Raw genomic sequence first — 22,383 nt, 5'->3', positions numbered from 1 at the left:
TGAGAATCTGTGGTATGACTTTAAGATTGCTGTACATCAGCAGAACCCATCCAACTTGAAGGAGCTGGAGCAGTTTTGCCTTGAAGAATGGGCAACAATCCCAGTGGCTAGATGTGCCAAGCTTATAGAGACATACCCCAAGAGACTTACAGCTGTAATTTCTGCAAAGGTGCCTCTACAAAGTATTGACTTTGGGGGTGAATAGTTAAGTTTGTGTCTTATTTCTTGTTTATTTCACAATAAAAGGAGGGAGAGAGAGAGAGAGGGACTGAACCCATTGATGACAGATCACAGCCAGCAGGGAGAGAGAGAGAGGAGCACGGAACCCATTGACGACAGATCACAGCCGTGTGTGTGTGTGTGTGTGTGTGTGTGTGTGTGTGTGTGTGTGTGTGTGTGTGTGTGTGTGTGTGATCCATGTGTATGTACTGTATACTGTCCTAGACTTATGCTCTGTGTGTATGTACTGTATACTGTCCTAGACTTATGCTCCGTGTGTGTGTACTGTATACTGTCCTAGACTTATGCTCCGTGTGTGTACTGTATACTGTCCTAGACTTATGTTGGTATGTATGTACTGTATACTGTCCTAGACTTATGCTCTGTGTGTATGTACTGTATACTGTCCTAGACTTATGCTCCGTGTGTGTGTACTGTGTACTGTCCTAGACTTATGCTCTGTGTGTATGTACTGTATACTGTCCTAGACTTATGTTGGTATCTACTGTATACTGTCCTAGACTTATCCCAGTGTAGTACTGTGTACTCTCCTAGACTTATATCTGTGTGTGTGTACTGTATACTTTAGTCCAGACTTATGCTCTGTGTGTGTGTACTGTATACTGTCCTAGAGTTATGCTCTGTGTGTGTACTGTATACTGTGTATAGTGTTACCTTCATTATGTCTCTGATTGATACAGAACTCATGGTGTGTGACAGCGGCTCTCTTTGCCTTTAGCTTAGTTTGAATAATAATTCATCTCTCTCTCCATCCCTCTATCCCCCCACTCTCTCTCTCAATCTCTCTCTCTCACTCTCCCTCCCCTCTCTCTCTCCCCTTACTCTCTCTCTCCATCCGCCTTCTCTCTCTCTCCCCCTCCCCCACTCTCGCTCTCCCTCCCCTCTCTCTCCCTCTTCCCCTTACTCTCTCTCTCTCTCTCTCTCTCTCTCTCTCTCTCTCTCTCTCTCCCTCCCTCCCCCTCTCTCTCTCCCTCCCTCTCTCTCTCTCTCTCTCTCTCTCCCCTTACTCTCTCTCTCATTCTCCCTCCCCCTCTCTCTCTCTCCCCCTTACTCTCTCTCTCTCTCCCTCCCTCTCTCTCTCCCCTTACTCTCTCTCTCACTCCCCCTCCCCCACTCTAGCTCCCCCTCTCCCTCCCCTCTCCTGCTTCCCCTCTCTCTCTCTCTCCCCCTTCCCCTCTCTTTATCCCCCTTCCTCCCTCTCTCCCTCCCTCTCTTGCTCTCTCTCTCTCAGTCCACAGGTTCAGTGTTTGCGTTCAGCCAGGAACTAAGCTAGAGAGTGGTCCCGCCTCCCTGCACCTGTGCAACAACCTACTGGTCCTCACTACAGGGACCTCCCCGGCCGTGATTGGCCAGTGGAAGCTGTCAGACCTAGTCGCTATGGCGACGTGCGCTGTTTATGGCTTTGTGTTTGAGGGCGGCACTAGATGTGGATACTGTGAGTATGGAACCACAACGGGTCCGTGTCCCAAATGGCACCATTTTCCCTAGTGCACTACTTTAGCACTACTTTAGTGCACTTTAGTGCATGTAGTGCACTACTTTAGACCAGAGCCCTATGGCACCCTATTCCCTATATAGTGCACTACTTTAGACCAGAGCCCTATGGCACCCTATTCCCTATATAGTGGACTACACTACTTTAGACCAGAGCCCTATGGCACCCTATTCCCTATATAGTGCACTACTTTTGAGAATGGAACTCACTGTGTCAACGGGTTAGCTAGTTTTAATAACAGTTAAATGGAATTGTTTTGAATTCTAAAACAATTCCATAGTAACAGTTCACCAGGTCTGTGGCCTTCATCTCTGGTCCTGGAGAATTCGAGGTGTGCAGGCTTTTGTTCCATCCCAGCAGTACATTGTCCCTGTCTCTCTATCGTTCTCTCTTCTCCCCAAATGACTACAGTATTTTGTGGTTGGTTGATATCTCAGAGTACAGTATAGTTGGTATCTCAGTACAGTATAGTTGGTATCTCAGAGTACAGTATAGTTGGTATCTCAGTACAGTATAGTTGGTATCTCAGTACAGTATAGTTGGTATCTCAGTACAGTATAGTTGGTATCTCAGTATGGTTGGTATCTCAGCACAGTATAGTTGGTATCTCAGTACAGTATAGTTGGTATCTCAGAGTACAGTATAGTTGGTATCTCAGAGTACAGTATAGTTGGTATCTCAGTACAGTATAGTTGGTATCTCAGTACAGTATAGTTGGTATCTCAGTACAGTATAGTTGGTATCTCAGTACAGTATAGTTGGTATCTCAGTACAGTACAGTATAGTTGGTATCTCAGAGTACAGTACAGTTGGTATCTCAGTACAGTACAGTATAGTTGGTATCTCAGTACAGTATAGTTGGTATCTCAGTACAGTATAGTTGGTATCTCAGTACAGTATAGTTGGTATCTCAGTACAGTATAGTTGGTATCTCAGAGTACAGTATAGTTGGTATCTCAGTACAGTATAGTTGGTATCTCAGTATGGTTGGTATCTCAGCACACTATAGTTGTTATCTCAGTACAGTATAGTTGGTATCTCAGAGTACAGTATAGTTGGTATCTCAGTACAGTATAGTTGGTATCTCAGAGTACAGTATAGTTGGTATCTCAGTACAGTACAGTATAGTTGGTATCTCAGAGTACAGTACAGTTGGTATCTCAGTACAGTATAGATGGTATCTCAGTACAGTATAGTTGGTATCTCAGTACAGTATAGTTGGTATCTCAGTACAGTATAGTTGGTATCTCAGTACAGTATAGTTGGTATCTCAGAGTACAGTATAGTTGGTATCTCAGTACAGTATAGTTGGTATCTCAGTACAGTATAGTTGGTATCTCAGTACAGCATAGTTGGTATCTCAGTATGGTTGGTATCTCAGTACAGTATAGTTGGTATCTCAGAGTACAGTATAGTTGGTATCTCAGTACAGTATAGTTGGTATCTCAGAGTACAGTACAGTATAGTTGGTATCTCAGTACAGTATAGTTGGTATCTCAGAGTACAGTATAGTTTATCTCAGTACAGTATAGTTGGTATCTCAGTATAGTTGGTATCTCAGTACAGTATAGTTGGTATCTCAGTACAGTATAGTTGGTATCTCAGAGTACAGTATAGTTGGTATCTCAGTACAGTATAGTTGGTATCTCAGCACAGTATAGTTGGTATCTCAGCACAGTATAGTTGGTATCTCAGTACAGTATAGTTGGTATCTCAGTACAGTATAGTTGGTGTCTCAGTATAGTATAGTTGGTATCTCAGTACAGTACAGTATAGTTGGTATCTCGGTACAGTATAGTTGGTTTGTATGTCAGACCCTCATATCTACTGGTTTATTAAGTCCACAGAGTAACTCTAAACTGCAGGCATATCAAATAGGTTTTCATCATACACACACACACCGTAATGACGTTGCCCTCTTTGGGTACAGCGATCCCTATTCCCCCTCCCTTTGTCTCAGGTACACCCAGGCTGCTGCACCTCAGGTTGTAAATTCCTGGAGGAGAATCCTGCCTCATGGTCAGACTATATAGAGAGAGTGAGTTTTCATAGAGAGAACAAAGGAATTTCTTCCACCTCACAGAGCTGGAGGTCCGAACGACATTCATGTTCTGGAGAAGGTATAAAATATCGCTGAAGAATCCAGCTACTTTAACTGGTCCGTTTGGTACAATTTTGTGAAACTCATGAGAGACAATACGACCACATTACCATAACGCTGTTTATACAGCGGAGTCTCAAGTATGAGGCTTTACATCTAATTGTTGTACAAAATGAATGAGTGATTATGTGCTCGTGTCAACAGGCCTGTCAGGACCAATGACAACAGTCTTTACCGTAACAGGCCTGTCAGGACCAATGACAACAGTCTTTACCGTAACAGGCCTGTCAGGACCAATGACAACTGTCTCTACCGTAACAGGCCTGTCAGGACCAATGACAACTGTCCTTACCGTAACGGGCCTGTCAGGACCAATGACAACTGTCTCTACCGTAACAGACCTGTCAGGACCAATGACAACTGTCTTTACCGTAACGAGCCTGTCAGGACCAATGACAACTGTCTTTACCGTAACAGGCCTGTCAGGACCAATGACAACTGTCTTTACCGTAACGGGCCTGTCAGGACCAATGACAACTGTCTTTACCGTAACAGGCCTGTCAGGACCAATGACAACAGTCCTTACCGTAACGGGCCTGTCAGGACCAATGACAACTGTCTTTACCGTAACGGGCCTGTCAGGACCAATGACAACTGTCTTTACCGTAACGGGCCTGTCAGGACCAATGACAACTGTCTTTACCGTAACGGCCTGTCAGGACCAATGACAACTGTCCTTACCGTAACAGGCCTGTCCTTACCAATGACAGGCCTGTCCTTACCGTAACAGGCCTGTCAGGACCAATGACAACTGTCCTTACCGTAACGGGCCTGTCAGGACCAATGACAACTGTCCTTACCGTAACGGGCCTGTCAGGACCAAAGACAACTGTCTTTACCGTAGCAAGTGTGTGTGTGTGTGTGTGTGTGTGTGTGTGAGAGAGAGAGAGAGAGAGAGACACACTCTCCTGGGCCTTAATACGAGTGTCTTGTTTCTTCACTCTATAAATACCACTCCCCCTAGAGCCATCTAAGACCAATCACCTCGGCCCTCTCCACCACCTCATTTACATATTGCCAGCTGCCCTGAGAACAGCAGTGGGGGAATGACATGTCCAGAATGAAGGGTGTGTGTTGTTACAGTAGAGAAATAGGAGAGATAGAATGTGAGTGTTAGTTCGTTACAGAAATAGAACAGATAGAATGTGAGTGTTGGTTCATTAGAGAAATAGAACAGATAGAAGGTGAGTGTTGGTTCATTAGAGAAATAGAACAGATAGAATGTGAGTGTTGGTTCATTAGAGACATAGGAGTGATAGAATGTGAGTGTTGGTTCGTTACAGAAATATAACAGATAGAATGTGAGTGTTGGTTCGTTACAGAAATAGAACAGATAGAATGTGAGTGTTGGTTCATTAGAGAAATAGAACAGATAGAATGTGAGTGTTGGTTCATTAGAGACATAGGAGTGATAGAATGTGTGTGTTGGTTCATTAGAGAAATAGGAGTGGTAGAATGTGAGTGTTGGTTCATTACAGAAATGGGAGAGATAGAATGTGAGTGTTGGTTCATTAGAGAAATAGGAGTGGTAGAATGTGAGTGTTGGTTCATTACAGAAATAGGAGAGATAGAATGTGAGTGATGGTTCATTAGAGAAATAGGAGAGATATAGAATGTGAGTGTTGGTTCATTAGAGAAATAGGAGTGATAGAATGTGAGTGTTGGTTCATTAGAGAAATAGGAGTGATAGAATGTGAGTGTTGGTTCATTAGAGAAATAGGAGTGATAGAATGTGAGTGTTGGTTCATTAGAGAAATAGAACAGATAGAATGTGAGTGTTGGTTCATTAGAGACATAGGAGTGATAGAATGTGAGTGTAACTACGTTATAGAAATAGAACAGATAGAATGTGAGTGTTGGTTCATTAGAGAAATAGAACAGATAGAATGTGAGTGTTGCTACATTAGAGAAATAGAACAGATAGAATGTGAGTGTAACTACGTTATAGAAATAGAACAGATAGAATGTGAGTGTTGGTTCATTAGAGAAATAGAACAGATAGAATGTGAGTGTTGGTTCATTAGAGAAATAGGAGTGATAGAATGTGAGTGTTGGTTCATTAGAGAAATAGAACAGATAGAATGTGAGTGTTGGTTCATTAGAGAAATAGAACAGATAGAATGTGAGTGTTGGTTCATTAGAGAAATAGAACAGATAGAATGTGAGTGCTGGTTCATTAGAGAAATGGGAGTGATAGAATGTGAGTGTTGGTTCATTAGAGAAATAGAACAGATAGAATGTGAGTGTTGGTTCATTAGAGACATAGGAGTGATATAATGTGAGTGTTGGTTCGTTACAGAAATATAACAGATAGAATGTGAGTGTTGGTTCGTTACAGAAATGGGAGAGATAGAATGTGAGTGTTGGTTCATTAGAGAAATAGGGGTGATAGAATGTGTGTGTTGGTTCATTAGAGAAATAGGAGTGGTAGAATGTGAGTGTTGGTTCATTACAGAAATAGGAGAGATAGAATGTGAGTGTTGGTTCATTAGAGAAATAGGAGAGATATAGAATGTGAGTGTTGGTTCATTAGAGAAATAGGAGTGATAGAATGTGAGTGTTGGTTCATTAGAGAAATAGGAGTGATAGAATGTGAGTGTTGGTTCATTAGAGAAATAGGAGTGATAGAATGTGAGTGTTGGTTCATTAGAGAAATAGAACAGATAGAATGTGAGTGTTGGTTCATTAGAGAAATAGAACAGATAGAATGTGAGTGTTGGTTCATTAGAGAAATAGGACAGATAGAATGTGAGTGTTGGTTCATTACAGAAATAGAACAGATAGAATGTGAGTGTTGGTTCATCAGAGAAATGCTCTGTGAGTCCGTGTCTCTGTGGACGGTAAACAGGGATGAGGAACATAGCCCAGGTAACATTTGGGTCCAAAATCTGTACCGTGCTGTATTTGTAAAGACAAAATGTCACTGGCCTGGCGAGTTAGTTGGGCACATTTTCTACTAGTCTGGTCTGGATAGTACTATCCTCAGATTAGTGGGTTAGTTGGGCACATGTTCTACTAGTCTGGTCTGGATAGTACTATCCTCAGATTAGTAGGTTAGTTGGGCACATTTTCTACTAGTCTAGTCTGAATAGTACTATCCTCAGATTAGTGGGTTAGTTGGGCACATTTTCTACTAGTCTGGTCTGAATAGTTGGACACATTTTCTACTAGTCTGGTCTGAATAGTACTATCCTCAGATTAGTGGGTTAGTTGGGCACATTTTCTACTAGTCTGGTCTGAATAGTGCTATCCTCAGATTAGTGGGTTAGTTGGGCACATTTTCTACTAGTCTGGTCTGGATAGTACTATCCTCAGATTAGTGGGTTAGTTGGGCACATGTTCTACTAGTCTGGTCTGAATAGTACTATCCTCAGATTAGTGGGTTAGTTGGGCACATTTTCTACTAGTCTGGTCTGGTTAGTACTATCCTCAGACTAGTGGGTTAGTTGGGCACATTTTCTACTAGTCTGGTCTGGATAGTACTATCCTCAGATTAGTGGGTTAGTTGGCCACATTTTCTACTAGTCTGGTCTGGATAGTACTATCCTCAGATTAGTGGGTTAGTTGGGCACATTTTCTACTAGTCTGGTCTGAATAGTACTATCCTCAGACTAGTGGGTTAGTTGGGCACATTTTCTACTAGTCTGGTCTGGATAGTACTATCCTCAGACTAGTGGGTTAGTTGGGCACATTTTCTACTAGTCTGGTCTGAATAGTACTATCCTCAGACTAGTGGGTTAGTTGGGCACATTTTCTACTAGTCTGGTCTGAATAGTACTATCCTCAGACTAGTGGGTTAGTTGGGCACATTTTCTACTAGTCTGGTCTGAATAGTAATATCCTCAGATTAGTGGGTTAGTTGGGCACATTTTCTACTAGTCTGGTCTGAATAGTACTATCCTCAGATTAGTGGGTTAGTTGGGCACATTTTCTACTAGTCTGGTCTGGTTAGTACTATCCTCAGACTAGTGGGTTAGTTGGGCACATGTTCTACTAGTCTGGTCTGAATAGTACTATCCTCAGATTAGTGGGTTAGTTGGGCACATTTTCTACTAGTCTGGTCTGGATAGTGCTATCCTCAGATTAGTGGGTTAGTTGGGCACATTTTCTACTAGTCTGGTCTGGTTAGTACTATCCTCAGACTAGTGGGTTAGTTGGGCACATTTTCTACTAGTCTGGTCTGGATAGTACTATCCTCAGATTAGTGGGTTAGTTGGCCACATTTTCTACTAGTCTGGTCTGAATAGTTGGGTACATTTTCTACTAGTCTGGTCTGAATAGTTGGGCACATTTTCTACTAGTCTGGTCTGGATAGTAATATCCTCAGATTAGTGGGTTAGTTGGGCATATTTTCTACTAGTCTGGTCTGGATAGTACTATCCTCAGACTAGTGGGTTAGTTGGGCACATTTTCTACTAGTCTGGTCTGGATAGTACTATCCTCAGATTAGTGGGTTAGTTGGGCACATTTTCTACTAGTCTGGTCTGGATAGTACTATCCTCAGACTAGTGGGTTAGTTGGGCACATTTTCTACTAGTCTGGTCTGAATAGTACTATCCTCAGACTAGTGGTTAGTTGTGCACATTTTCTACTAGTCTGGTCTGGATATACTATCCTCAGACTAGTGGGTTTTGTAATTGGGCACATTTTCTACTAGTCTGGTCTGAATAGTACTATCCTCAGACTAGTGGGTTAGTTGGGCACATTTTCTACTAGTCTGGTCTGAATAGTACTATCCTCAGACTAGTGGGTTAGTTGGGCACATTTTCTACTAGTCTGGTCTGAATAGTAATATCCTCAGATTAGTGGGTTAGTTGGGCACATTTTCTACTAGTCTGGTCTGAATAGTACTATCCTCAGATTAGTGGGTTAGTTGGGCACATTTTCTACTAGTCTGGTTTGAATAGTACTATCCTCAGATTAGTGGGTTAGTTGGGCACATTTTCTACTAGTCTGGTCTGGTTAGTACTATCCTCAGACTAGTGGGTTAGTTGGGCACATGTTCTACTAGTCTGGTCTGAATAGTACTATCCTCAGATTAGTGGGTTAGTTGGGCACATTTTCTACTAGTCTGGTCTGAATAGTACTATCCTCAGATTAGTGGGTTAGTTGGGCACATGTTCTACTAGTCTGGTCTGGATAGTACTATCCTCAGATTAGTGGGTTAGTTGGGCACATTTTCTACTAGTCTGGTCTGAATAGTACTATCCTCAGATTAGTGGGTTAGTTGGGCACATTTTCTACTAGTCTGGTCTGAATAGTTGGGCACATTTTCTACTAGTCTGGTCTGGATAGTACTATCCTCAGATTATTGGGTTAGTTGGGCACATTTTCTACTAGTCTGGTCTGGATAGTACTATCCTCAGATTAGTGGGTTAGTTGGGCACATTTTCTACTAGTCTGGTCTGGATAGTTGGGCACATGTTCTACTAGTCTGGTCTGGATAGTACTATCCTCAGATTAGTGGATTAGTAGATTAATCATCACCCACTGTAAAGAATAACGTCTAGGTTCTGTCACACAGCTGTGTGTGTGTGTGTGTGTGTGTGTGTGTGTGTGTGTGTGTGTGTGTGTGTGTGTGTGTGTGTGTGTGTCAGGTGACGATAGGAGAGGGATGTCTTGTGACTTATCACCTCTTGTGTGTCTTCATCTGACCCGCAGTTAACACACTCGCACTAACACACACACACACCAAGTCACACTCACACTAACACATATACACTCACATCAACACACACACACTCAGGGCAATATACAGCGTCTGAGAGTTTGGGTGTCAAAAACTCTTGGGGCCAAAAACACTTCAGATAAACAAATAGATGGTAATTCCTAATTCAAATGAACAAATAGATGGTAATTCCTAATTCAAATGAACAAATAGATGGTAATTCCTATTCAGATAAACAAATAGATGGTAATTCCTAATTCAAATGAACAAATAGATGGTAATTCCTAATTCAAATGAACAAATAGATGGTAATTCCTATTCAGATAAACAAATAGATGGTAATTCCTATTCAGATGAACAAATAGATGGTAATTCCTAATTCATTTAAAAGAAGTGGAAGAGGTTTTACATGTAATTTGAATTCAATACAACTTGATATTTTAGAGGAAATCAACCAATCAGGAAAGTATCCTGTTCACTTTGTAACCAATCAGGAATGGACCATGTTCACTTTCTAACCAATCAGATGGTATTTGTGTAATTACGGGCAACAAAATGGTTGATTTATACTAAATGAAACATAGCAGGTTTTGTAATGGTTGGTTATCATAGTTCGCTATTTCTCTTGGTGTTGTGCCTTTGGTCCATTGATCCCAGGTGAACAGGACTTCTATTAGACACACACACGGCTCTCTCTCACACACACACACACACACACACACAGCTCTCTCACACACACACACAGACACACACAGACACACACACACACACACTGAATGCTCTGAGGTCTCACACACACACACAGACACACACACACACACACACACACACACACACACACACACACACACAGACACAGACACACACACACACACAGCTCTCTCACACACACACACAGCTCTCTCTCACACACACACACACACACACACACACACACAGCTCTCTCACACACACACACACACACACACACACACACACACACACACACACACACACACACACACACACACACACACACACACACACGTAAACGCTCCAAAAGTATTTTCTCTCAATGTTGTTTTGACGGAATAGATAGATGAATAGATAGAATAGGAGGATATTTTCTGTCAACAAAAACATTGAACAAAGATGTTGTTGTGCCGTCATGTTGTCGTCTCTATAGTTACCATACTGAATGAACTTCTCTATAGTTACCATACTGAATGATCTTCTCTATAGTTACCATACTGAATGATCTTCTCTATAGTTACCATACTGAATGATTTTCTCTATAGTTACCATACTGAATGATTTTCTCTATAGTTACCATACTGAATGATCTTCTCTATAGTTACCATACTGAATGATCTTCTCTATAGTTACCATACTGAATGACGTCTCTATAGTTACCATACTGAATGATCTTCTCTATAGTTACCATACTGAATGATCGTCTGTATAGTTACCATACTGAATGATCGTCTCTATAGTTACCATACTGAATGATTTTCTCTATACGTTACCATACTGAATGATCTTCTATGAGGTTACCACGTCTACTGAATGATCTTCTCTTATAGGACACGTCTACTGAATGATCTGAGGTTATAGGACACGTCTACTGAATGATCTTCTCTATAGTTACCATACTGAATGAACTTCTCTATAGTTACCATACTGAATGAACTTCTTATAGTTACCATACTGAATGATCTTCTCTTATAGTTACCATACTGAATGGCTGAGGTTATAGTTACCATAATGGCTGAATGAACTTCTCTATAGTTACCATACTGAATGAACTGAGGTTATAGTTACCATACTGAATGAACTTCTTATAGTTACCATACTGAATGAACTTCTCTATAGTTACCATACTGAATGAACTGAGGTTATAGTTACCATACTGAATGAACTGAGGTTATAGTTACCATACTGAATGATCTTCTGGCTGAGGTTACCATACTGAATGACGTCTCTATAGTTACCATACTGAATGAACTTCTCTATAGGTTACCACGTCTACTGAATGACCTTCTCTATAGGTTACCATACTGAATGATTTTCTCTATAGTTACCTACTGAATGATCTTCTCTATAGTTACCATACTGAATGATCTTCTGAGGTTATAGTTACCATACTGAATGATCTTCTGGCTGATAGTTACCATACTGAATGATCTTCTCTATAGTTACCATACTGAATGACGTCTCTATAGTTACCATACTGAATGACGTCTCTATAGTTACCATACTGAATGACGTCTCTATAGTTACCATACTGAATGATCTTCTCTATAGTTACCATACTGAATGACCTTCTCTATAGTTACCATACTGAATGATCTTCTGGCTGAGGTTATAGGACACGTCTACTGAATGATCTTCTGGCTGAGGTTATAGGACACGTCTACTGAATGGCTGAGGTTATAGGACACGTCTACTGAATGGCTGAGGTTATAGGACACGTCTACTGAATGGCTGAGGTTATAGGACACGTCTACTGAATGGCTGAGGTTATAGGACACGTCTACTGAATGACCTTCTGGCTGAGGTTATAGGACACGTCTACTGAATGGCTGAGGTTATAGGACACGTCTACTGAGTGATCTGAGGTTATAGGACACGTCTACTGAATGACCTTCTGGCTGAGGTTATAGGACACGTCTACTGAGTGATTTTCTGGCTGAGGTTATAGGACATGTCTACTGAGTGATTTTCTGGCTGAGGTTATAGGACACGTCTACTGAATGACCTTCTGGCTGAGGTTATAGGACACGTCTACTGAATGATCTGAGGTTATAGGACACGTCTACTGAATGATCTGAGGTTATAGGACACGTCTACTGAATGGCTGAGGTTATAGGACACGTCTACTGAATGGCTGAGGTTATAGGACACGTCTACTGAATGATCTGAGGTTATAGGACACGTCTACTGAATGATCTTCTGGCTGAGGTTTTTCCTCACGTTGTGTTTTCGTCTGGAACTGTTCTGATACAACGACAGGAACCCGTTGAATCGTTGAAGATTGTTGACGTAACCAAGGGCTTTTTTGTCTACAGTACAACTGTACAAAACATGTCTGTGTTTCATTCAAGGGCAGAAATTCTTCACTCTGAGCCTCTTAATGGTTAAACTAGCTGGCCTCATTTAGACAGGGGAAATATCTCTCTTCAATCAATTTCATTTCTACCAGCCTCCTTTAAAAAATATCTTGGAACATTTGTTGTCAATTTGTAATAGTTTGTATGTTCTTCTATCCTCTCTCCCTCATCTTCCCCCTCTCTCTCTCTCTGTCTCTCTCTCTGTCTCTCTCTCTCTGTCGCTCTCTCTCTGTCGCTCTCTCCCTCTCTGTCTCTCTTTCTCTCTGTCTCTCTCTCTGTCGCTCTCTCTCTGTCGCTCTCTCTCTCTGTCTCTCTCTCTCTCTGTCTCTCTTTCTCTCTGTCTCTCTCTCTCTGTCGCTCTCTCTCTGTCGCTCTCTCCCTCTCTGTCTCTCTCTCCCTCTCTGTCTCTCTCTCTCTCTGTCTCTTTCTCTCTGTCGCTCTCTCCCTCTCTGTCTCTCTCTCCCTCTCTGTCTCTCTCTCTCCCTCTCTGTCTCTCTCTCTCTTTCTCTGTCTCTCTCTGTCTCTCTGTCTCTCTCTCCCTCTCTGTCTCTCTCTGTCTCTCTTTCTCTCTGTCTCTCTGTCTCTCTCTCTCTCTGTGTCTAGGGGCTGGTGTGTTCTTCCTGTCCTGTTCAGAAGGAGAGCAGATCAGTTTCCTGTTTGACTGTATAGTCAGAGGCATCTCTCCTAGTAGAACACCTAGTGGCCTCAGACCTAACCTACCAGGTATATACACACACACACACTATAGAAGGCAGGCTCTTTCTCTCTCTCTCTCTCTCACTTATTTTCCTACCAAAGGAATGTGACTTGTGTCTCTAAGGTTTACTGGGTGTTTTAGTGTGTGTGTTTTAGTGTGTGTGTGTGTGTGTGTGTGTGTGTGTGTGTGTGCCAGCATGTGTGGTGGCATCACATGCTCAAAGCCCTTTGTGGTCACTGTGTGGTTGGGTGTGTGTGTGTGTGTGTGTTCACAGCCATTTCTGGAGGCCTGATCACTGCTAAAGCCCTTTGGGGTAACTGTGTGGATTAAGGGGTGTGTGTGTGTTCACAGCACATTTCACACACACACCTCACATGTTGAGTAACTGTAGAGGAAGAATACACTGCATATAGGCACACACACGGCACCATGAAGACAAAACAACAACATTACTGCTTAACCCTTTTGTGAACGGATCAGCTCATTCCAAACCCCCCCAACAGGAGACACAGCATGAACAGACCAGAGGCAGAGGGATTCCTTTACTTGTGAACATTTACTAAAACAGGTTTTCTTTCAAAATAACTTTCCAGTACAAGGTAACGTCCACAGTGTGTATACATATCTGCCTCTGTCAGGCCTGCAGCCTGTTTTAACCTGAGACATTCAGTGCTTTAACAGTGCTATAATTAGCCTAGCATAGTTTAGCGCTAGCCAGCGCTAGCCAGTGTTAGTTGACACCTCATTCAGCATAGTGACTAAAACTGCTGTAGGGGCTTAGCGGTTAGCATTAGCCATTAGCTAGCTGTCATGCTAAGCTAGTGACAGGGGGTAGATACTTGACACTCCCTCCACCCCATCTTGCATTCTCACACACATACACACAGGACATAGTGTACACACACACACACACACACATAACACACACACACACACACACATAACACACAACACACACACACACTCTTACACATAACACACACACACACACACACTCTTACACATACTCACTCACACTCACTCTTACACATACTCACTCACTCACTCACAGACAGGCAGACATACATTCATATACACCTCCCTGTAAATGTGCTGTCACACACACACGCACGCACACACACACACACACACACACACACACACACACACACACACACACACACACACACACACACACACACACACACACACACACAGCTGTCATGTACATCTCTCTTTGTAAATGTCCCAGCCTTTGGCAGGGTTTTTCCCACGGACACACCCTCCTTCCCTGTGAAGGTGAGCCTCCTCCCCTCACTTTGGTAGTTAACTCAGCCTCCTCCCCTCACTTTGGTAGTTAACTCAGCCTGCCTCCCCATCACTTTGGTAGTTAACTCAGCCTGCCTCCCCCTCACTTTGGTAGTTAACTCAGCCTCCCCTCACCTCCCCTCACTTTGGTAGTTAACTCAGCCTCCCTCCCCTCACTTTGGTAGTTAACTCAGCCTGCCTCCCCATCACTTTGGTAGTTAACTCAGCCTGCCTCCCCTCACTTTGGTAGTTAACTCAGCCTGCCTCCCCTCACTTTGGTAGTTAACTCAGCCTGCCTCCCCCTCACTTTGGTAGTTAACTCAGCCTGCCTCCCCATCACTTTGGTAGTTAACTCAGCCTGCCTCCCCCTCACTTTGGTAGTTAACTCAGCCTGCCTCCCCCTCACTTTGGTAGTTAACTCAGCCTGCCTCCCCATCACTTTGGTAGTTAACTCAGCCTGCCTCCCCTCACTTTGGTAGTTAACTCAGCCTGCCTCCCCATCACTTTGGTAGTTAACTCAGCCTGCCTCCCCATCACTTTGGTAGTTAACTCAGCCTGCCTCCCCATCACTTTGGTAGTTAACTCAGCCTCCCTCCCCATCACTTTGGTAGTTAACTCAGCCTGCCTCCCCCTCACTTTGGTAGTTAACTCAGCCTGCCTCCCCATCACTTTGGTAGTTAACTCAGCCTGCCTCCCCATCACTTTGGTAGTTAACTCAGCCTGCCTCCCCATCACTTTGGTAGTTAACTCAGCCTGCCTCCCCTCACTTTGGTAGTTAACTCAGCCTGCCTCCCCTCACTCTGGTAGTTAACTCAGCCTCCCTCCCTCACTTTGGTAGTTAACTCAGCCTCCCTCCCCTCACTTTGTTGTAGTTAACTCAGCCTGCCTCCCCATCACTTTGGTAGTTAACTCAGCCTGCCTCCCCCTCAGTTTGTTTGTTATAACTCATTGTTTCCTGCCTCCCCCCTCACTTTGGTAGCCTAACTCAGCCTGCCTCCCCATCACTTTTCAGGTGTTCAGTTAACTGGTTTCAGCCTGCCTCCCCATTGAGACCATTTTTCAGTACCTGTGTTCAGTTAACCCGTGATTTCAGTACCTGCCTCCCCATTTTCACTTTGGTAGCTAACCCATGGTTTCAGCCTGTGTTCATTATAGAGCCCATGGTTTCAGTACCTGTGTTTGTTATAGAGCCCATTGTTTCAGTGCCTGTTCGTTATAGAGACCGTGGTTTCAGTACCTGTGTTCGTTATAGAGACCATGGTTTCAGTACCTGTGTTCGTTATAGAGCCCATGGTTTCAGTACCTGTGTTCGTTATAGAGACCGTGGTTTCAGTACCTGTGTTCATTATAGACCCAGTAGATAAAGCTGTGGATATATTACTCTGTTGTGTGTGTGTGTGTGTGTGTGTGTGTGTGTGTGTGTGTGTGTGTGTGTGTGTGTGTGTGTGTGTGTGTGTGTGTAGATCCCAGTGCTAGCCGGTCCTCCTCAGAGAGGATCAACCATGAAACATCGGATCTAGAGAGAAGACTCAGCATGCTGTCTCACCGCAGTAGACAGAGCAGTACAGGTAATCAATCAATACCGCAATCCACCAATCAATAATCCCAGTTTTCAGTTCATCTCCTGACTGTATTTGAACCATCAATAAACGGCGTAGTTCACCGTTTTATCAATCAATCAATCAATTCACTTAAATCTTAAATAATTTTACTCAATTGACCTTTGATCAATCAATCAATCAGTCAGCTAATCAATATCTTCCCCAGCCTCCACCTCCAGTTACAGCACCTCCATTGCCGGGGACGACCGCAGCAGTATCTCTTCCTCTTCCTCCAGCCAATCAGACGCCAGCTACGGAAGCCACTTCCCTTTATGGCCAGGGCCAAAACGCCCCACTTCCTCAACCGAGACCCTGTCGGCCCCTCCCACTGCGAGGTCCTCGACCAATCTGGACGAGGATCTCTATAACGCTGTCATGAACCGCACTCCTTTCAAACCGCCTTCCCACCTTCACAGTCTCCACGACAGCGGGCGCCAAAGCTCGTTGGACAGCGGGATAGGCGTCGCCACGGCCAGCAGCCAATCGTCTTACTCTGGGAGCTTCTCTTCCTGTACGGGCAGCCTGGACACAGCCAGTCAAGGAGGAGGGGAGGAGTTTGGGTCTGTCCTTAGTCTACCTCCCCCTCTTCTCTCTCTGCCTCCTCTTTCTCTATCTCCCCCTCCTCCCTCTCTACCTCCTCCTCCACCCAGTCTACCTCCTCCTCTGTCCTTAAGGACCCCTGAGCCCGGCCCTCTCTCCCCCCCTACTCCCGGCTCCTGCCTCCCGTCTTGCTCCTCCTCCTCCAGGACTAGTGGTTGTAGCTCTGGCGCCCCCTGGTGTCAGAGTGAGGAGTACCAGGCACCCAGCCTTCTCAGACTACAGTATGACAGCCCCAGGAACCTCCTGCAGACCCTGGCCTTCAAGGATCCTCCACCCCAGGGAGGAGCACCGAACTGGGCAGGGCCAGGCAGCTCGGTGGGGATGGAGATCAAGGACAGATCCAGGGGCATGAGTGTCCTTCCCTTCCTTCCAACCCCACTGAGGCCTCTCTCCAGTGGGTAGAGACCCCGAGGCAGGCCCCCGTAGAGAGGCACCTGTCCTGGAGCAGTGAGAGAGCGCCCCCTGTGGACAGTGGTGATCGGTGCAGCATCATGTCCGCTCGGCTCACACCCAGACCTCTGCTGTTACCTGGCTGTCCAGTGTGTGGAGGAACCCAGGTAATACAACTCTGGACACCTAATAGTTATTAGTACTAATGGATTCCTAGGCTTCATTTGGCTCCATGTCTGACTTTTAATTTATTCAGTGTTTTATTAATTTTTAACCTTTTATTTTAACAAGGCAAGTTGGTTAAGAACAAATTCTTATTTACAATGACGGCCTACCGGGGAACAGTGGGTTTAATTGCCTTGTTCAGGGGTAGAACGACTTTCTCAGCTCGGGGATTTGATCGAGCAACCTTTCGGTTACTAGCTCAACGCTCTAACCACTAGGCTACCTGCCGCCCCTCTGTGTGTGTGTGTCCGTGTCTGTGTGTTCATCTTATTACTGTTTCCCATACAGCCAGTCCATGCAAACGCCTGCTGTCCCTGTCATCACAATCCCACAACTAGCCGTCTGCTTATTTGACTCATTCGAGTCTCTGTACACTCCCACAGTACCAGCCCAAAGCACTCAAATAATACATTGTTGGCAGCCCACACACATACACATCTGTTACTCCCAAGTAACATGATCACGACGAGGCCTGATAAACTGGAGTTAAACAGGCTGTGTTTAAGGCTTGTTTAACTAGCGTAGCACAGTGATATGATGTTTAACTAGCGTAGCACAGTGTTATGTTGTTTAACTAGCGTAGCACAGTGATATGTTGTTTAACTAGCGTAGCACAGTGTTATGTTAAACTAGCGTAGCACAGTGATATGTTGTTTAACTAGCGTAGCACAGTGATATGTTGTTTAACTAGCATAGCACAGTGATATGTTTAACTAGCGTAGCACAGTGTTATGTTGTTTAACTAGTGTAGCACGGTGTTATGTTTAACTAGCATAGCACAATGTTATGTTGTTTAACTAGCGTAGCACAGTGATATGTTGTTTAACTAGCGTAGCACAGTGATATGTTGTTTAACTAGCGTAGCACAGTGATATGTTGTTTAACTAGCGTAGCACAGTGATATGATGTTTAACTAGCATAGCACAGTGATATGATGTTTAACTAGCATAGCACAGTGTTATGTTTAACTAGCGTAGCACAGTGTTATGTTTAACTAGCGTAGCACAGTGATATGTTGTTTAACTAGCGTAGCACAGTGTTATGTTTAACTAGCGTAGCACAGTGATATGTTGTTTAACTAGCGTAGCACAGTGTTATGTTTAACTAGCGTAGCACAGTGATATGTTGTTTAACTAGCATAGCACAGTGATATGATGTTTAACTAGCGTAGCACAGTGATATGTTGTTTAACTAGCGTAGCACAGTGATATGATGTTTAACTAGCGTAGCACAGTGTAATGATGTTTAACTAGCGTAGCACAGTGTTATGATGTTTAACTAGCGTAGCACAGTGTTATGTTGTTTAACTAGCGTAGCACAGTGTAATGATGTTTAACTAGCGTAGCACAGTGTTATGTTGTTTAACTAGCATAGCACAATGTTATGTTGTTTAACTAGCGTAGCACAGTGTTATGTTTAACTAGCGTAGCACAGTGATATGTTGTTTAACTAGCATAGCACAATGTTATGTTGTTTAACTAGCGTAGCACAGTGTTATGTTTAACTAGCGTAGCACAGTGTTATGTTGTTTAACTAACGTAGCACAGTGATATGTTGTTTAACTAGCGTAGCACAGTGTTATGTTTAACTAGCGTAGCACAGTGTTATGTTGTTTAACTAACGTAGCACAGTGATATGTTGTTTAACTAGCGTAGCACAGTGTTATGTTTAACTAGCGTAGCACAGTGTTATGTTGTTTAACTAGCGTAGCACAGTGTTATGTTTAACTAGCGTAGCACAGTGTTATGTTGTTTAACTAACGTAGCACAGTGATATGTTGTTTAACTAGCGTAGCACAGTGTTATGTTTAACTAGCGTAGCACAGTGTTATGTTGTTTAACTAGCGTAGCACAGTGATATGTTGTTTAACTAGCGTAGCACAGTGTTATGTTGTTTAACTAGCGTAGCACAGTGTTATGTTGTTTAACTAGCGTAGCACAGTGTTATGTTTAACTAACGTAGCACAGTGTTATGTTTAACTAGCGTAGCACAGTGTTATGTTGTTTAACTAGTGTAGCACGGTGTTATGTTTAACTAGCATAGCACAATGTTATGTTGTTTAACTAGCGTAGCACAGTGTTATGTTGTTTAACTAGCGTAGCACAGTGATATGTTGTTTAACTAGCGTAGAACAGTGATATGATGTTTAACTAGCGTAGCACAGAGATATGATGTTTAACTAGCGTAGCACAGTGTTATGTTGTTTAACTAGCGTAGCACAGTGTTATGTTGTTTAACTAGCGTAGCACAGTGATATGTTGTTTAACTAGTGTAGCACAGTGTTATGTTGTTTAACTAGTGTAGCACGGTGTTATGTTTAACTAGCATAGCACAATGTTATGTTGTTTAACTAGCGTAGCACAGTGTTATGTTGTTTAACTAGCGTAGCACAGTGATATGTTGTTTAACTAGCGTAGCACAGTGTTATGTTGTTTAACTAGCGTAGCACAGTGTTATGTTGTTTAACTAGCGTAGCACAGTGATATGTTGTTTAACTAGCGTAGCACGGTGTTATGTTGCTGTCACAGAAGTTTTTTAAAAACATTCCGTTTAAATTTCTGTCAGGGATACCTCACAGAGCCACCGTCTGCACACAAACAACCCCTTAAAGGGGCATTCTGGGATTGAACAAATGAATGATATATATATATATATATACTGACCACTTTAGTGCCAATGTGGGATATTTTGAATCCCAGATTCCCCCTTTAAAAATCACTCAGACAGAATGAAGAGATTCAATGTTCCTGTCAATTAAATGGAACAAGTTGTTACCAGACAGGAGTAGGGTCAAGGCCAGGGTCGGCCATTATCAACCTGAACTTTCTGCAGATACAGACATCGGGATTCATTTAGGTCCGAGGCCTGAGCAAAGTTTATTTTGTTCTGTTTAGTAGGAAGACAATGGAGAGAGGGAGGAGAGAGAGGGGGGGGGAGAAAGAGTAGAAGGATGGAGAGAAAAGGAGACAGAGAGAGAAAAGGAGACAGAGGGAGAAAAGGAGACAGAGAGAGAAAAGGAGACAGAGAGAGAAAAGGAGACAGAGAGAGAGGGAGAAAAGGAGACAGAGAGAGGGAGAAAAGGAGACAGAGAGAGGGAGAAAGGGAGACAGGGAGAAAAGGAGACAGAGGGAGACATGGAGACAGAGACAGAGGGAGAAAAGGAGACAGAGGGAGAAAAGGAGACAGAGAGAGAGGGAGAGGGAGAAAAGGAGACAGAGAGACAGGGAGAAAAGGAGACAGGGAGAGAGGGAGAAAAGGAGGCAGAGGGAGAAAAGGAGGCAGAGGGAGAAAAGGAGACAGAGAGAGAAAAGGAGACAGGGAGACAGGGAGAAAAGGAGACAGGGAGAGAGGGAGAAAAGGAGGCAGAGGGAGACAGGGAGAAAGGGAGAAAATGAGACAGGGAGAGAGTGAAAAGGAGACAGAGAGAGAAAAGGAGACAGGAAGAGAGGGAGAAAAGGAGACAGGGAGACAGGGAGAAAAGGAGACAGGGAGAGAGTGAAAAGGAGACAGAGAGAGAAAAGGAGAGAGGGAGAAAAGGAGACAGGGAGACAGGGAGAAAAGGAGACAGGGAGAGAGTGAAAAGGAGACAGAGAGAGAAAAGGAGACAGGGAGAGAGGGAGAAAAGGAGACAGGGAGACAGGGAGAAAAGGAGACAGAGAGAGAGTGAAAAGGAGACAGGGAGAGAGGGAGAAAATGAGACAGGGAGAGAGTGAAAAGGAGACAGGGAGAGAGGGAGAAAGACAGGAGACAGGGAGACAGGGAGAAAAGGAGACAGGGAGAGAGGAGAGACAGAGGGAGACAGGGAGAGAGGGAAAAATGAGACAGGGAGAGAGTGAAAAGGAGACAGAGAGAGAAAAGGAGACAGGGAGAGAGGGAGAAAAGGAGACAGAGGGAGACAGGGAGAGAGGGAGAAAAGGAGACAGGGAGAGAGTGAAAAGGAGACAGAGGGAGACAGGGAGAGAGGGAGAAAATGAGACAGGGAGAGAGTGAAAAGGAGACAGAGGGAGAAAAGGAGACAGGGAGAAAAGGAGACAGGGAGAGAGTGAAAATGAGACAGGGAGAGAGGGAGAAAATGAGACAGGGAGAGAGTGAAAAGGAGACAGAGAGAGAAAATGAGACAGGGAGAGAGTGAAAAGGAGACAGGGAGACAGGGAGAAAAGGAGACAGGGAGAGAGTGAAAAGGAGACAGAGGGAGACAGGGAGAGAGGGAGAAAAATGAGACAGGGAGAGAGAAAAGGAGACAGAGAGAGAAAAGGAGACAGGGAGAGAGAAAAGGAGAAAGGGAGACAGGGAGAGGGAGAAAATGAGACAGGGAGAGAGAGAAAAGGAGACAGAGAGAGGAGGAGACAGGGAGAGGGAGAAAAGGAGACAGGGAGAGAGGGAGAAAAGGAGACAGGGAGAAAAAGAGACAGGGAGACAGGGAGAAAAGGAGACAGGGAGAGAGTGAAAATGGAGAGAGAAGGAGAAAATGAGACAGGGAGAGAGGAAAAGGAGACAGGGAGAGAGAAAAGGAGACAGGGAGACACGAGAAAGGAGACAGGGAGACAGGAGAAAAGGAGACAGGGAGACAGGGAGAAAAGGAGACAGGGAGAGAGTGAAAAGGAGACAGAGGAGACAGGGAGGAGGGAGAAAATGAGACAGGGAGAGAGTGAAAAGGAGACAGAGGGAGAAAAGGAGACAGGGAGAAAAGGAGACAGGGAGAAAAGGAGACAGGGAGAGAGTGAAAATGAGACAGGGAGAGAGGGAGAAAATGAGACAGGGAGAGAGTGAAAAGGAGACAGAGAGAGAAAATGAGACAGGGAGAGAGTGAAAAGGAGACAGGGAGACAGGGAGAAAAGGAGACAGGGAGAGAGTGAAAAGGAGACAGAGGGAGACAGGGAGAGAGGGAGAAAATGAGACAGGGAGAGAGTGAAAAGGAGACAGAGAGAGA

The 22,383-nt window shown here is 43.9% G+C and overlaps 1 protein-coding gene across 1 annotated transcript in view; it reads left to right on the top strand.

Moving 5' to 3' along the window:
- LOC135561974 (protein Dok-7-like) overlaps positions 1–22,383 on the top strand; it is a 64,985-nt gene that overhangs the window by 27,497 nt on the left and 15,105 nt on the right. The window contains exons 5-9 of the mRNA XM_065004506.1: positions 1,472–1,675; positions 13,257–13,376; positions 16,101–16,205; positions 16,405–17,022; positions 17,118–17,395. Coding sequence (XP_064860578.1) covers positions 1,472–1,675; positions 13,257–13,376; positions 16,101–16,205; positions 16,405–17,022; positions 17,118–17,395 — 1,325 coding nt within the window. The remainder of the gene's footprint in view (positions 1–1,471; positions 1,676–13,256; positions 13,377–16,100; positions 16,206–16,404; positions 17,023–17,117; positions 17,396–22,383) is intronic.

Source organism: Oncorhynchus nerka, linkage group LG18, assembly GCF_034236695.1.
Source record: "Oncorhynchus nerka isolate Pitt River linkage group LG18, Oner_Uvic_2.0, whole genome shotgun sequence".
Lineage (NCBI taxonomy): Eukaryota > Metazoa > Chordata > Actinopteri > Salmoniformes > Salmonidae > Oncorhynchus > Oncorhynchus nerka.
This window is presented reverse-complemented; position numbering and strand designations above follow the sequence as displayed.